General features: G+C 33.4%; 4 protein-coding genes across 8 annotated transcripts; 2 read left to right on the plus strand and 2 right to left on the minus strand.

Moving 5' to 3' along the window:
- The first annotated feature begins 31 nt into the window (after positions 1 to 31).
- LOC117153740 (uncharacterized) lies at positions 32 to 2,333 on the plus strand. 2 transcript variants are annotated; one of them, XM_033328076.2, is made up of 3 exons: positions 32 to 605; positions 660 to 1,240; positions 1,315 to 2,333. In XM_033328076.2, the coding sequence occupies exons 1-3, from the start codon at positions 285 to 287 to the stop codon at positions 1,676 to 1,678; spliced, it is 1,266 nt and encodes a 421-aa protein (XP_033183967.1). In that variant the 5' UTR covers positions 32 to 284; the 3' UTR covers positions 1,679 to 2,333. The 2 variants fall into 2 exon arrangements, with proteins under 2 accessions (XP_033183967.1, XP_033183968.1); XM_033328077.2 differs by having other exon boundaries at positions 669 to 1,240.
- Coq9 (ubiquinone biosynthesis protein COQ9, mitochondrial) lies at positions 2,212 to 6,206 on the minus strand. Of its 3 annotated transcripts, XM_033328079.2 has the most exons (5): positions 6,046 to 6,203; positions 3,465 to 3,653; positions 2,909 to 3,252; positions 2,600 to 2,821; positions 2,212 to 2,532 (listed from the first exon to the last, which is right to left on the minus strand). In XM_033328079.2, the coding sequence occupies exons 1-5, from the start codon at positions 6,092 to 6,094 to the stop codon at positions 2,497 to 2,499; spliced, it is 840 nt and encodes a 279-aa protein (XP_033183970.1). In that variant the 5' UTR covers positions 6,095 to 6,203; the 3' UTR covers positions 2,212 to 2,496. The 3 variants fall into 3 exon arrangements, with proteins under 3 accessions (XP_033183970.1, XP_033183971.1, XP_076474795.1); XM_033328080.2 differs by lacking the exon at positions 6,046 to 6,203 and having other exon boundaries at positions 2,909 to 3,265; positions 3,444 to 3,647; XM_076618680.1 differs by lacking the exons at positions 2,212 to 2,532; positions 2,600 to 2,821; positions 2,909 to 3,252; positions 3,465 to 3,653 and adding an exon at positions 3,754 to 5,095 and having other exon boundaries at positions 6,046 to 6,206.
- Positions 6,207 to 6,774: 568 nt separating this feature from the next.
- Positions 6,775 to 9,474, plus strand: Nf-YB (nuclear factor Y-box B). Its single transcript, XM_033327829.2, has 2 exons — positions 6,775 to 6,994; positions 7,422 to 9,474. Exons 1-2 carry the CDS (start codon positions 6,880 to 6,882, stop codon positions 7,967 to 7,969), a joined length of 663 nt encoding a protein of 220 aa, XP_033183720.1. The 5' UTR covers positions 6,775 to 6,879; the 3' UTR covers positions 7,970 to 9,474.
- LOC117153620 (uncharacterized) lies at positions 8,275 to 14,939 on the minus strand. Of its 2 annotated transcripts, none has more exons than XM_033327827.2 (4): positions 14,465 to 14,939; positions 11,061 to 11,621; positions 9,102 to 9,251; positions 8,275 to 9,022 (listed from the first exon to the last, which is right to left on the minus strand). In XM_033327827.2, the coding sequence occupies exons 2-4, from the start codon at positions 11,514 to 11,516 to the stop codon at positions 8,528 to 8,530; spliced, it is 1,101 nt and encodes a 366-aa protein (XP_033183718.1). In that variant the 5' UTR covers positions 11,517 to 11,621; positions 14,465 to 14,939; the 3' UTR covers positions 8,275 to 8,527. The 2 variants fall into 2 exon arrangements, with proteins under 2 accessions (XP_033183718.1, XP_076474828.1); XM_076618713.1 differs by lacking the exon at positions 14,465 to 14,939 and adding an exon at positions 13,011 to 14,457.
- Positions 14,940 to 15,982: the final 1,043 nt, after the last annotated feature.

The raw sequence follows: 15,982 nt of genomic DNA on the forward strand, positions 1-15,982 counted from the left end.
TTTCAAAGCAGTAGGGAATAATTTGATACAAATTTACGAAAGTACACAAAAACATTCTCATGTTGGACTACATTTGGTCGGCATAATAGGATAATTTTCTGGAATGATTATTAAACGATAATCTACAGTGAAGTTTTTCAAATTTCTGAGAAAAAATTTGTAATCACGAAGAAAGAATAGAAGTTAAGAAATAGATGGCGTGTGAAATAATTTTTGATAAGATAGTGGAAGCGTATCCATTCTTCAGCTTGGAGCCAGTTTGAAGGGCCGCATGATATTGAAACATGATAAGTCAAATGTCAGAGGAATTCGTCACGACTGCACCAACATGTACGGCGAAAACATCGAACCAAAGCTTGAAACCACGTAAGTTGAATGGTAGAACGTTTGATTTTCTTTGGTGGCGTGATTCACGACGTGAGAATGTATCAAAAAAAGAGGAGAACCAGAAGAAAAAGGAGGATTTAATAGAAGTTAAAGTCAAAACAAATGAAAATGATAGCAAAACGAAAAATACTCTCTCCTCCAAAACATCGTTTGAATTTTTTAAGAATATTAAGAAACACATGCAGATCAGAAAGTTGACTCATAAATCTAAGCAAAGGGTAAGTACGCACAAATTTTCATGACAAAGATCTTTGTTTCATGCATAATCAAAGTTCTTACAGACGAAGGAAGTCGAAACATCTAGCGTACAAAATGATACAAATTATGATCCATTAGTTATTCAGAAGGATGTGCCTACAATTTCCACTGAAGAAGATAATATCTCTGAATTAAAATGCGAAGAAACTGACAAGAATTTTGATGATCAAAACAGCAATGTGTCACAAAATGAATATATTTCAGAGAGCCTAAATGATACCATAAATAGTTGCAGTGACACTGAAGAGAAACTAGAAGCAATTAATGAAAAAATTATTAATAAGTTGGAGACAGATATCGATCATAAAAATGTTTCTGACATATACCAATCATGCTCCAATAATGAAACAGACCAGTTAGAACCCAGATCAATAATAGAAAATTATATAGTAAAACATCAAGTTGAAAGAATTAAAGAAAATATAGAAGATAATAGAAGTAATGATAACAAAGCAAAAGCAAGTCTTACAGAGGAATTGCTTAAATTAAGTAATTATGGGTGGTATTGGGGTCCAATATCAGGAACTGAGGCTGATGCCAAACTTCTATCTGAACCAGATGGTGCATTCCTAGTAAGAGATTCATCAGACGATAGGTTTGTTTTTCTTCCTCTTTTTTCTTTTTTGTTAAAGCTATCATTGAGGAAAATCCATATATATTTTTTTGTAGATATGTCCTAACACTTAGCTTTAAATCAGCTGGCAAATTACTCCATGCTCGTATGGAACATAGTGGTGGTTTATTTTCTTTATGCAACCAAAGTGAAAGTGAAGGATTTAGTTCAGTGGCTGATTTAATTGACTATTCAATGAATTTTAGTCAATCAGCAGTTTTCTGCTATTCACGGCCTAAGTATCCTGGTCATCCGTCTTTCCCTGTTAGATTAACAAAGCCAGTAAGCAGGTTTACTCAAGTCCGAAGTTTACAATACCTTTGTCGTTTTGTTATACGTCAAAATACTAGATTAGACAATATTCATAAGTTGCCTTTACCAAAAACAATCAAGGGTTACATAGAAGAAGCGCACTATTAACATCGGCCTCCCAAAAAATATTTGTTACATTGTAAATGTATTGTTATTGACAACGCAAAGTTTGTATTGCATAGCAATAATAGCTTTCTCAGAAAAACGTATTTCCGAGAAATAACAAAAGATTAGATATGAGCTTCTTTTTATAAGAACTGAAATGTTCATTGTTAAGATTTGCAAGATATCTTTACTTTTATAAAAATTAATTGATATAATTGCATCACTTTCAAGAACATTGATAATGAACAATATGTGAAAGATTTAGGTTTGCATGAATCACTTCTCTACAAAATACGTTATACTTTTTAACGTAATTTGAAGTTTATTCGATTTATGAAGTACTTGGCTGTGTGGTGTGTATCTGTATAAAAAAATATATTTTTTTATAATAAAAGTAATCTCCTGCTCAATTCAATGATAAGGACCGAAGTTGATCTCTTGTTCAATGGAGACACAACGTAATTTTGTATAAAAAGAATACTATATAACCTTAATCATAACAATATTGCAGGGTAATTATTAAACATTATTAAATCTATATTTCTATCAGTTTATATCTTTATATGCATCAAAAGTAAGTCACATTTATTGAATTCAAACTCACATGTACAGATCTTGTTAAAATATGACACTAAAATAAACTAGCTATGATCGTTAACTTGTCTTAACATTATCCTATTTTTTAATACCATCAGTATTTAAATATTGTTACACAAGTTTTTTACATAAGTTCATATTTTCATTTGTATCAAATAAACTCCAAAAAATACTTCGTACTTTTTCTCTATTTAGTGATCTAAGCTTTAATTTTTCTTTCTTTTCTACCTATTCCAATTCAGTCCAAGTATATTGCGTGCCTGTTTAAAATAAAAATATACAATGTAAGTATTTAGAAAAAGACGATTCATACTTTAATATACTTACTGTAACAAAGGCAGCACTTGCTGCTTCACTAGCACGATTTAAATCTGGTAATGCCATATCAGAAGTTGTTGTTAGAATTGTATGAATTTGTGTTGCATCTTTTATTCGTCTTTCCAAGAAATTCCAAGTTTTCTGATGATCTTCACTATTATCTTGTAACATATACAATTCGGTGGTTTTATAAATACCTGCTAATACTACTCTTCTAGTATACCAGTTCATCTGATTCAACAAAATTTTTATATAAGATACATTTCATAGTCATTAATATTTTAACATAGATTTACAAAATATGCTTATTATTCTTACATCAACTGATCTATCACCAGCATAATAGCAAATATCGTCCACTAAAGTGAGTAAATTAGCTAGTGACATTGGTACGTTTGGTGGTAGAGCCATAAGAGCTAATGCTTGTGGCCATGTCTTTTTATATGGAATCACCATTCTGAGTCTTGTCTCAACAGCATTGCGTACTTGTAATTCTAATATCTTTGTTTCTTTAGTAGGTTTTTTTTCAACAGTAAGAGCTTTTTCTTCAAGGATTTTATTCAATTCCTTATTGCATGTTAAATAAAAATAATGAACCAAATCTGCTCCTCGATTAGGGAACAATCCATGAATTATCCCAGGGTAATCAACAGACTCAGCACCTTTGGTACATAACTTTTCATTAAATATTTTTATTTATTATCTATATCATACACTAACAACATGAAATTATTTTTTTAAATCAAAATATAAAAAATTTTTTAAACAATTAAAAAACATACTATATCTGTAATACATTGAAAATATATTTATTCACTCACACAAAAGATTGGTCCTGACTCATCTACTTAACTGAAAAATTATTACAAATTACCAGCACTGATGGCTTGCTGGCTCCATCCAAGATCATGGACATACTTTAAAGATGCAGCAAGAATTTTTGTTTTGATACTCTTCTCATATTCCTCTTCACTTTCTTTACTATGTTCCTGATTTAATTGCTGCTGATTATTTTTGGATTGATCTGTGAGTAGTACTCTACAAGTCCATAAACGCCTAAAACCTATCAAAGTCAAATTTGTTTTTTTATTTCTTTTCCTTTATTCCAAGAAATATAATTTTGCAAAATAGTAAATAATAGGATATAGTCAAAATACATGAAATGTAAATAAAGAATGATTTTTATTCAGCAGTGAGTTATATACACTTCATAAATATACATTTTTTATTCTGAAGATACTATTTTATTAATATTTTGCTTAAAGGGATTATTAGCAATACATTCATTGACTCTAATTAAAATGCTTTCCATTACATCCAGACCATTTAGTGCTTGATAACAAAATGTAATTTTTTCTGGAACTGGCATTGCTGGTAATTTTTCACCACCAACAGTTAGTGTTATCTCAGCATAGCTTTTTTCTAATTCTGTATTCTCAGTTATTTTGTGCATTTTCTTTTGCTCTTCTAAATCTTTTATTTTTACTTTCCAATGTGCTCTAGAGAGATCTATTCCTTCTCTTAGTGGCAGTAAATACTCATTATGAAGTTTATTTACCAAGTTCCAGATACCAGTTTGATTTTGCTTATCCCTTATAAATAGAAATCTTAACAGATTTAGACTTGTAATTATTTCATCACATAATTCCACTAGATCTGATGCACTACCATGGTGTAATTTACAAGCCAATTTGATTAAAGTTCCTAGATTACTACCCAGAAAATATGGCATAGGAGGCTTCGCTTGGAGGCATTCAATAATAGAAGTTTTAAATATTCCTGTAGTTAAACTCAATAAACCTGAATGTTCATTAGTTTGATACAAATATAAAATAATGGAGTATCTAGCTTGTATATCAAACATTTCAATGTAGTTTTGAAATAAATTCAAAGCTTTTTTCCTCTCTTTATTGCTATTGGAATAAATCATCACATTCACAAGTACATTGAACAACTCAAAGAATATATTCAATTCTAATAATTGCAATGTTAAAGAACGTCTTGTTAATCTCATCAAAAGGTGATCCAGGAAATTTAAGCCTTTCATAGTACTTTCTTGTTCTTGTAATAATTTAACAATAAGATATATGCATGTCTGAAAGACATATTGCAAATCATATACCTGCGGTACCTTCTCCCACAGATGTAGTTTTGTTATAACGTAAAAGTAAAAGTTAGCATATGCCAAATCTGATATGTTCTCATTTAATTCAAAAAGCGTTACTTTAAGGTTGAAGCTCTCTTCTTCTATATTTTTCTTCTTGGACATACTTTTTCTACTTCTTACATTTGTAATGTTTAGAAACGAAAGCAAATCTCCAGTTACTTGACTTACAAGTATTACAATTCTTTCAGGTAATGGTTTACTTGAACAAGATTCTAATTCTTTTTCTTGTAAATAAATCAATGGTTTTCCCATTAAAAAAATTAGAATGCTAGCAAGGTAATCTCTTAATATGGTATATGTTTTGGAATTTCCTAATCTTGACTCATTTATTAATGGTTCTAAAAATAATATAACTTCATTATAAATATTTTTTACTTTATTTGTAATAATAATATAGTCTTGAGAATCTTTTTCTGGTATAGGTAGACTTTCAATGTAAGATTTTATTGTACTAATGCACCATTCTATTGCCTTCATTTTATTGTCCATTTTTGAAAGACATTTGATAAGTACGCTTAGAATTATAGAAAATTTTATATCATCTTCTGGACCTTCCACTTGTTCTAATAATTCTAATACCGTCTCAGAAGGATTACATTTTTCTACTATAGCATTTAATATTATCGTACAGCATTCGACTAAGTTTCCATTGCATTTTATATTTTCCATAGTGAGATAAGATAATATAATTGGAACGATATCCCATGAGGACTCTCTAATAATATCATCATAACTATTACCCTCAAAGAAGTGTAAAACTTCTTCGAATTTATTTTCTTTTAAATTGTCTGTTAATTCCTTAACAAATTTCTTTGTCAGGTTTTCTTGACGTTCTGTCATTTTTCTTTAATAGATAACTTATCACATAAATACACTTGTAAAATATAATATGAACATAACCTCTTCCTTTAACGTATTTAATGTTTCTATCTCCATGAATGAAAACAAAAATTAATAAACACAGAAAATCATTGGAGTATTTCAAGATAGATGTGTTAAATAAAATAGTTCGCGTAGCTGCAGTGGCATTAGAAGTGACATTATACCTTGCTTATACGATCATACTATACTATAAACAAACCATGTATATCTTTCCGCAACGAGAAACATATAATGACAAAATTACGTAAACGAATGCAATCATCACACGTATTGCACAATTGTCTTAATATTTTCCACACAAAATTGTATAATTTATTTCAAAATTTCAGCAACAAACGTCAAGATGAAAATGATGTGCTTATGAATTGTGATTGGCATATATTACAAATAAAGAAAACTCGCTTACCGTTTACTGATAAACCTTTCCGCATTAATAAAATACTAGACATAGCCATATCAATAATTTTAAATAAACTACTTGTTGCACATTTATGCGCACACGATGAAACTATGATTATTATTATTCTATTCGAACGATTCGTTTAAAGCATTGCGTATTCGCCTTCATACGTCACGAATATAGTTGTGAATCTATTCTAACATTTTTGGCGCGAACTTTAAATGTTAAGAAATTCTGGTGTAAAGCAATATATATTTAAATAATCTTCTATTCATCCGTTTTAAGTGACAAGACATATTTTAAAATTAATTACAAATGTAGAAATTGTATTCATTAAGTGTTTCATTGAATCAATTAATTGATCGTATTCAAATAAATTTAAAATATAAAGAAGATTATTTATTTAAAATTTTCAAAATATAAAAAGTTACCAATAATGACAATTTTTTCTTTTGTTTCATATGCACAATAGATGCATGTTGTAAACTGTCCTTTAACTCTTGAATCTTTTATGGATCTACCTGAATGATTCGTTTATTTCTATCTATTCTTCTCCATTTTGTTTAGTATAATAAATATAAATTAAATGTTTAATTAGAGGAAACGGTACAATATATATTCTCGTATATAAAAATCATATTTTTAAAAAGCTGAATATAATTATAATTTCAATGTGCACTGTGAGGTCGCTTGTTGTGTCAGAAAACTATACATGCTATTGATGTCTAGTAATAAATTTGTTTATGCCAAAAAATAAAGTATCGTGAAAACAAACCTATAAACAGGTTAAGAAAATTAAAGTGATCGTGTTTAGCGTGTTTAGTGTAAATCAAACTGGAGATGGAAAATAGTGGTGAAAGTGGCGACGATGGAGGACCTTTAGGTCCATCTGCGTTCCTCGGTGGTGGTGGTGTTTCTGCATCGTATATTAGTGTACAATCTGATGATATGGAAGGTAGGTTAATTATATTTTGAAAATTTTTTAAAACATAAATATTTGTATTCTGTACTGAATATCATAAGATCACGGGATTTTTAACAGAATCATTATTTTATAGGAAGAAAAACATGTATTTTGTTGTTTCCTTTAATTGATTGTTGATATGATGTCAATATCGTGTATGCCTCAAAATTTTACGAGATAAGAACGTATACAGTAGCTCACAAAAATATTCGAACATTTATAGAAACTTTTTATGAACATATGTATGTTATACAAAACATTTTAAAATTTCATTAGTACTGATAAAACACACAGTATATACATAAAAATTTTCTAAACAATTTTGGTAAGTGTCCAACTACTTTTTTGTGAACTACTGTGTATATGAATTCTATATTTTGTGTTCTATATTATAAATTATGCTTATACTTTTATTCAGATGATCCTGAAAATACGGATGATTCAAATCATGGAGCTAGTGATCCCTTACAAGGAGCTGGAGGTGGCAGTGGTGGAGGACCTCTTCGTGAGCAAGATCGGTTTCTTCCAATAGCAAATGTTGCCAAAATTATGAAAAGAGCAATACCAGAAGCAGGGAAAATAGCGAAGGATGCACGCGAATGTGTTCAAGAATGTGTATCTGAATTTATATCCTTTATAACGTCTGAAGCGAGCGATCGGTGTCACATGGAAAAACGCAAGACTATTAATGGTGAAGATATTCTGTTTGCTATGACGACTCTTGGTTTCGATAATTACGTAGAACCATTAAAAGTGTACCTACAAAAATATCGTGAAGCGACAAAGGGAGACAATCCTCCAGGTAGTGGTATGACAGCAGGCAATGGAAAAACTGAATCACAAGGAACTATATATGAAGATCAATTGTTTGCTATTGCCGCGACTGCATCAAGTGCTACCACTTCTGATACACCTGTTATATACAGTTACACGTCTACCGATCAAATGCAATTCCAGCTTTCCTGATCACTGCATGTTAAGATGATGTTAATATAAATTATTTAATGCAAACTGCAACTTACAAAATGACTATTTCAACTATGTGCGTATCTTTCAGGATTGCGTTTTGCAAAAGACTGTAAAGTCGGTTTAAGATGGTAAGCTGATCTTATATTGTAAGACTAGAATAATGTGTACGTTCTTAAAAAATTTGGAAGTAAGGTGATTTGACTTTAAGTAATCCTTGTAAAGAGAATGAAAAAATGAATGAAAATGAAAAAAACGCGGAAAGAAATAAAATCAGGAGGCACTTCACAAAAACTCACTAATGATTACTCTTTTTTTTTGTTTACTTTTTCAAACACAGTAGGGGTAGAAAAACATAGCCGATTATTTATTTAACTATTATTTTTAAGCGCTAAAATTCGCATTTAAACTAGAATTAGGCTGTGATGGTTGTTGTTTTTCTTTTGTTTTTGCGAGTACGGTTCAAGTCGAATGGAGATAAGATAATTCTATATTGGACAAGAACCGGCAGTTAATCGGCGTGTAGATTTCTCGTAGAAAACGTTCGTAATTGTGTTTTCACTCTGGTAATTGGGCAGGAGAGAGCAAGAGCTCGTGTGCTTTTGTTGATGATGATGCAGCGCCACTCGAAGACATGGCCGATTGCTGTTGTTGATGCGCTGGTGATAAAAGTGAGGCGGTAGGCAATGTTCCAGCGGGTTGAGCTTCCGTTTTCCTCACTTTTTCTTTCTTGTCAGAAGTAACATGGCAAAACCGCCAGCGGCATTGACCGCAACTACATAGACAGAGGCAGAGCAGCACCCGAAATAGGCAACACAGTAAACCGGCGCACAGTAGTGAAGGACCCACCAGCCTCAATTCCGGACTGAGGAATCCTTTCTCTCCAGTGCCGACAAACGATATAACTAATCCGAGCGCTGTAGTTCCCAGCCCCGCATAAAGTACGGTATTCACTGCCGCACTAACTTCACCTCTGCGACGGTTTGCATTACTGCTTCCATCTTCTTCGTCATCTTCTCCACTGCTTCCATAGCAATAACTTGCGTCTCTTATCTAAAGATAAGAATATAGTATAGAACAATTGTCGTAACTTAAAAACTTTCTTTTTAAATTGTAACAAATGTTTGTTTACTCTGTTCCTTTTCATCCATCGTCGATGAGCCTCGCATTGCTTTGTCTTGTAGCCATCCCCACGGCAACCATGAGGCGACATAGGAGATAAAGGAAGGGGAGAAGGTCTGCTGCATCCCTGCCATGCTGCTTTGCCTGGTCCTCCGCCACACTGAAATTATTTTTTGTTCAAATATTACCTTTAAATAGTTGCTTAGTAGCTACAATAGAAATTATTCAACATTTCAGTGTCTATTCAATTTGGATATAACAAAATTGTGAATAATCTAATATATTAAATACTTTATAACATTTTCTTTAATCTATCATAAATTTATAAATTTATATATTGTACAAAATATAAATGTATATATAAATATAAAACTTAAGATCAATATGGTTGTGTAGTTTACATCTTTCTCTATCATTTAAAACATGTTCATCAAAACGAATATCTAGAATTTGCTATTATGTTATTGGATAAATTTAATTAATGATTTTTCCTCGTTACTCAGCACATAAATAATAAGATAAAAAACATGCATGCATGTACTAAATAGAACATAGAAAGATTTGTATAAATGGAACCAATTGAGATAAACGTTTTATACGTACATGTATCGTAGAACTTGTCTACACAAGTACACTGTAATCATTGCATTGTCTAATTGACAACAAAGAATTGATTAAATATAATTAGTGCCAGTTATCAACCTTTGGGCGTGGAGTATTGAGTAGTGCACATTGTAGGGTTACAATTTTTTGCACTATATTAGTCTAAAGACTAGTATCATAAATCCTGGTATATAGAAAATTCCTTCAAAATACTGTTTTGAGTTAAAAAATTACAGTCACAAATCATTTGTTGTTCTTGCTTTTAAATCATAGTTTAAGTTAGTATTTTAATAAAGAGTTCACATTAAGCAGATGTATTTAGCAATTGTACCTTTTAGATACAAACAAAAGTTGTGTATATAATAATATAGAAAACACTTATTTGTTCTATGATTAAGAGAAAGTAAAAGGGGAATAAACAACACTACAATATAAATTTGTTTTCTCAAAATGAGCTACACAAAGTCGATGCACATATGTATAGTTAGACAGAAAAGCGGCAGTTACCCTCTGATACCAATAGCTTACTGTTGATGATACATATTAAAATGACTTTAATACTTACCCCATAAACATATGATCGTGGGGGATATCGTGGAAGCGGTGGAATAAGTCTGGTGGCCAAGTTGGAGGGTAATTCTCTAAAGTTCACCACCTTACCCCCCCGTAACCGTTGCTTCTCCCTTCTAATCAATAAAGCAGCCTGCATTCCGCTCATTCATTTGCCTGTTTTATTGATCGTTAAGATCTCGACCGTCCTTCTCCTCCTCCTCTCTCTCCTTTCCACTTTTTTTATACACCGGTTACAACTTAAATTCTTCCCTTATCCTTTCCTTAACCAAAAAAAAAACAAAAGAACCACACAAGTTTCTTCTCAAAGGTCTTCTAATTGTGGCTGGTACCAGACACTACAACTTACTCCTAACATCTCACAGTCTGCCTCCGGCATTAGGTGATGTCTGTATCCGCTGGTAGGAACCAGTAGGGACATGTTAATTACTAAAAATTACAATTGATGGATAACCAGCTGACGAACCTGGAGAGTCGCTCGAGGATGTGTGTGTTATCGCGAGGGATTTACATACGCCACCAGACAGCCGATCGATGGTGTATTTCCTAATTACAAGTAAACGTGTGCCAGCAAGAAAAGAGAAGGTGCAGAGTGCAACGAGGATTTATCAAATACTTGAACAAGGGTAGATTGCGTTATAAATACTGTGAGATAAAGGGTACCTATTAGCAAGAGCAACTATATAATATGTGTGATAGAGAAAGAAGAGAAAAAGTAGAGCTAAAAGTATAGATAGATAATGAAATCCTATAGAGCCAAATTTCAAGAATTTACCGCTAAACGAGATCTACCCACCTGTAGCTCCGAAGAAGATGGCGAGACTCGGAGATCGAGGATCGATGGTGGTGGAAATGGGAAGTTGTTGGATTTAGTCGGGTAAGTAACCGAACTTGGCGACTCAAGGGATAGCGGCGGTGGCGATATTGGAAATTGGATCGGAGAAACAGGTGCAACCTGCTGAGACTTCTCGACATGACGCCGTCGATCGATGCTCGGATGGAATGCAGATGACGGTGGTTGTGGTGGCTGTGATGTGGAAGATGGTGGAACAACGTGCGGACGAGCAAACTTGCTGGGGTGGTGGTGTTGGTGTTGGTGTTGGTGTTGATGTTGATGGTGGTAGTGGTGCTGAGAAGCTGGTATCGTCTTCAGTCGTGACGGGACCGTACCCTCGGCGACGCGTTTGTTTAGCTGCAACCGTTTCTGCTTCCTCCTATTCGCTATACTGGCGCCACCCGCAGCTGCGTACATCGCTTCGCGCCCCGATTGTACTCTTCCCGGTTTAACGCCTTCGGGCCAGGCGTTCTTTCTGTTACGATCTTAGATCCCTTTGCATCGTCTTCCTGTCTTTTTCGTCTGTAAACGCAAGAAACATGACGGACATCCGCCCGCTATTGGCGGCCGTCATATCCTATTTCTACCATTGATATTCTAGCGAGAAGCACATGAAAAGCGTCTTATTTACAGCGATATTTTACATTTCCTAGCGATATTTACATATGCATAATGCTGGAAATAGATAAGCTTCGTTTCGGAGCATACCAAATTTATGACTTGTCCTTATATCCATAAGCCGGCAAAAAAGTGTACAGAAGTCAGAAAAGTAAGAACGAAATAGTACAACACAATTTATATTGTTTTCCCGCCATTATATTGTACTCTTGATATACGTATACTATTAGAATTTCAGATAGAGGAGCGGAAAAGAAATGAAATTGACTTGTACTATTAGAACCACAAGTAAAGAACACCAATGTAAAATACAGAGTACTTATCCTATTCTTGGCTTATATTCTTCTGCTCGCAAAAAAGAGAATTGATAATATCAATAGATTAAAAGATTACAGATTATAGTTAAGAATTTATCATTTTTCGTTAAATAGAATAATCACGTAACTTGCAATTTATAGCACTTAGTTGTAAAATTTCATTCATTTTATTACCAAATTTGTTACTTATGTTTTATAAAGCATCACAAATTTTCGATTTGTCTTAAAATGAACTTTAATTCTGAAAACAAATAATAATAATATGCGTGAGTGATATATTTGCCAAATGTTATTTCCCTTTTAATATATCTTAGAAATTTACAATTAATTTGACTTATATAGTTATTGATAAGCTAGTAGATTAGTAACGTTAAGTTTCTGTATTGCGTACTATGTAAAGTTATCAGATAATTGCTTGAATGAGATAGATTTGAAGAATAAAGGAACTAGTTTAGTATAATATAATTACATCAATTTGATTACAAATCCTCTACACAAGGAAAGCACAAGTTAGAAAATATTCATTACTACACTCTCTATCGGTAATTAGTAAAGGTAATATGACATGCGATGTTTCATATATGTAGATATGTACACAAATAAGAAATAAGAAGTAGAGTCACATATGATGATGGCGGGACGTAAGAAAGAATTACTTTCCAAAAACAAAAAATAGTATAATCACGAATTTAAAAAATACTAAACGTGAATATAAAGATACGATACGATTATTAAATATATACAAAATTAAAGATTTTTAAGATATCAAAACTATCTACTTTTAACTTTACAAAAATCTATGAATATATTTATATTATTTCAACTAAAATATTAGAAGAAACAATGATTACTTTATACAAAAAAGAAATTACAAACATCTTGTCATATTTTGCACAGAGATTATATTACAATGAACAATCACATTGATTAATTCGAAATATCTTTATATACATTTTTACCTAGATTTGTTTTTTACCTCTAAGCTTTGAAAATATTCATATCGAACATTACGAAAATACTTCTGCGTTGGCATCTTTCCGTTTTGCTCCTTGACCTGTCAATGGGTCAAGTGGTTCCGTCACAAATGTAACAAATCGAAAAACCCTCTTCTTCCTCATCGTTTTTTATCGTGACATGTTCTAGTTTTCCCTTCTTCTAGTCCGCCCTTTGCCATTTCTCTCTTTTTTACCTCCTCTCTTCCCTCCCTCGTTTCATCGCGTTCATTTTAAGTGCCCTTCCGCTATCTATCTTTGTCTCTGTCGAACTTCTATCATTTTCAATCCCTTATCCTCTTTTTCCCTAATCTTTGTCAACTATCTTCGTCGTAAATAGTCAGCGATTACATAATAATATGACTAGACTGCGGATGTTTATACAAATTTATATTTTTATGAACGCGACAAAAGAAATAGAACCTATATAGAAATTTGGTACATCCGCTAAATATTATCTTGGGTATTTTATATATTTTTGCATATTATTATTACATATTGCACATTGTTCTTTAAATTATCCATAAATGCATAGATATCCGCAATCTAAATAAAGTATAGGAGATGTATAACCGAGAAAAATGTAAACAAATGTGTACGCCACATTATTTCTCGATATATTCAACATAAAAACAATACTAACTGCGACGGATAGCATCGCATGCTAAACATCGACTAAGCACCGAACGAGGCTGCAAATCAGGAATAGAAAAACGAGGATAATGAATTCTTGCGAAAAAGCAAGCAAACAAGCAAACGTAATTACCGCTATATGATCACATGTATCAATGAGAAGAAACGAATGTACATTACATGCAATGATGTTGTACGTGCGTGCACGAAGCAAGTAAAAAAGGGTACACAAAGCCGTGAAGAATTCCAGAAACAAAAATGTCGAAGGACCGATAGTACCCACAATGAGATACGAACTCGGCGATATATAAAATCGTCCTATTAAGTCCTATATATAGTTTCTAAAAAAAAAGAACACATATATGAAGCGCGTAAAAAAAATAAAAGGCTGGCTGGTGGCCGACGGGCACGTCACATTTATTATTTTCACTCTTTTCTTTTTTTTTCCTTTCTTCTTAATTCACGTTAGGAGAAACGCGCATCGCATTAACAGAGGAGCGATTTTGTACAATAAAACGACGACCAAACGACGAAACAATGAAGGCTACATTTGTCTCTCTCTCTCTCTCTCTCTCTCCCTTTCTCTCTTTCTCCCTCTCTCACTCTCTCTCTCTCTCTCTCTCTCACTCTCCCTCTCAACAACACATATTATCTTTCTCAATCCTTCTTTTCTTTATTTTTCGTTCATTTTCGCATCGCTAGCAACTGCTGCAGCAACGTCGGCGGCGATTCGACGGCGGCGGCAGCAACAGCAATAGCAAAGCAGGCATCAAGTCAGCCAGCAACACTAAAAGGCTGCGCGTACCAACGACTCAGGGTAACCACTGCACCGTGTTCGACCTGCTTCTCTCTCTCTCTCTCTCTCTCTCTCCGTACGCCTTGGTTCGACTATGTGGGCGACATTTTCCTCGTGTTCGTGCTCTGTCTTTATTTTGGTTTTATATCACACACTGTATTTTTTCTTTTTTTCTTGTGTTTTCTTTATATTAATATATTTCTTTTATCCCTTTGGAGGATTGTTATAGGATTTTAAAGGGACACGGACGCACACGAAAGCACGGGCACAGGCACAGGGGGGTGGGGGCGAGAGGCGCGCGCGATGGGGACACACGAATCCAGGACACGATCCCCGTGTATACACACGGTGCGTATCACTCGGTCGTCGCAATTAACGCAGCCTCCATCGTTACCCCGCACTTCGTGGACGCGCCCGTTCGTCGCGAGCAACCACTGACTGAGCACCGCGACCGACCGCGCGCGATTACTCCTTAGTCCTGCTCAGCAACCCCTTCCTCTATATCCATCTTCGCACGCGCGTTACGTCGCTCGATTATACAGGGTCTTTCAGAAACTCAGGGTTAAATTTCAAGAGATGTAGCACTGCCCAAACGAATAAATAGTCTTAATAATACTTGATCCAAATATCTTTGGTTTCATTGGGAATTATGAGACGTCTTCAACCGTGAACCTGCATAAAAGAGTTCAGTGTCATATTGTTTTATCTACAACTACTACAATTTATCGAGTTAGGCTATGCTCACAGTGTTCTAACGAATGAAATATGTCGAAGTAATCAAATATGTATGTATATAGATTCTTACGTGTGTATACATTTCGGTCTTCAGATGTTCGTCGTTCGCTGTTATTATAATCTATATCTCGCACAGTAAGTAATATAATGCGATATGATAGTAACGATATCATTCAATATTCAGTAATAACAGAAGAATATACCTTCATACTTTATTATTATAGCATCCGTTTATGTGTAGCATTATTCTGCTTTTACATTATTTAAATTATAGTTCTATGAGAAAATTGCTTCAATGTGTGTTGAAATGAGCGGAGGTCATATTAAATATATATTATAGATTGGTGGAAACGACTTATAATTTTGAAACTAACGATACCTATGGATCCAGTAGACGTGTTTTTTAAAACGTATTCTTTCTTGTTTTAATGAGTACTGCATGTTCCTGAAACTTTCTGAAACGCCTTCTTATATATGCCTTTCGTTCAATTGTCTTTCTGAATATCTGTACTTACGAAAAGCTAAGATGCTTTCATGTGGGTTATATGTTTCATTAGGAAGTCACGATTAATTCTCTGTGAAAAGTATATATTTACGTATATGTGAATATATAGGTTAGTAGTTTCAAAGATGATTTGCTTTATCGCATGTAGACGTAATAACATTCGATTTTTCTGTATACAACTATACAGTAGTGGCCCGGTAACTGGCCAGAATTTTGCTTCGTTAACTGGCCGTCAGTATCCCCCCTCCCAGTTCTTGCACTGACGTGGTGCGAGTTCTGGAGTTATG

The sequence above is a fragment of the Bombus vancouverensis genome, chromosome 1 (genome assembly GCF_051014615.1).
Source record: "Bombus vancouverensis nearcticus chromosome 1, iyBomVanc1_principal, whole genome shotgun sequence".
In the NCBI taxonomy this organism is placed as follows: Eukaryota; Metazoa; Arthropoda; class Insecta; order Hymenoptera; family Apidae; genus Bombus; species Bombus vancouverensis.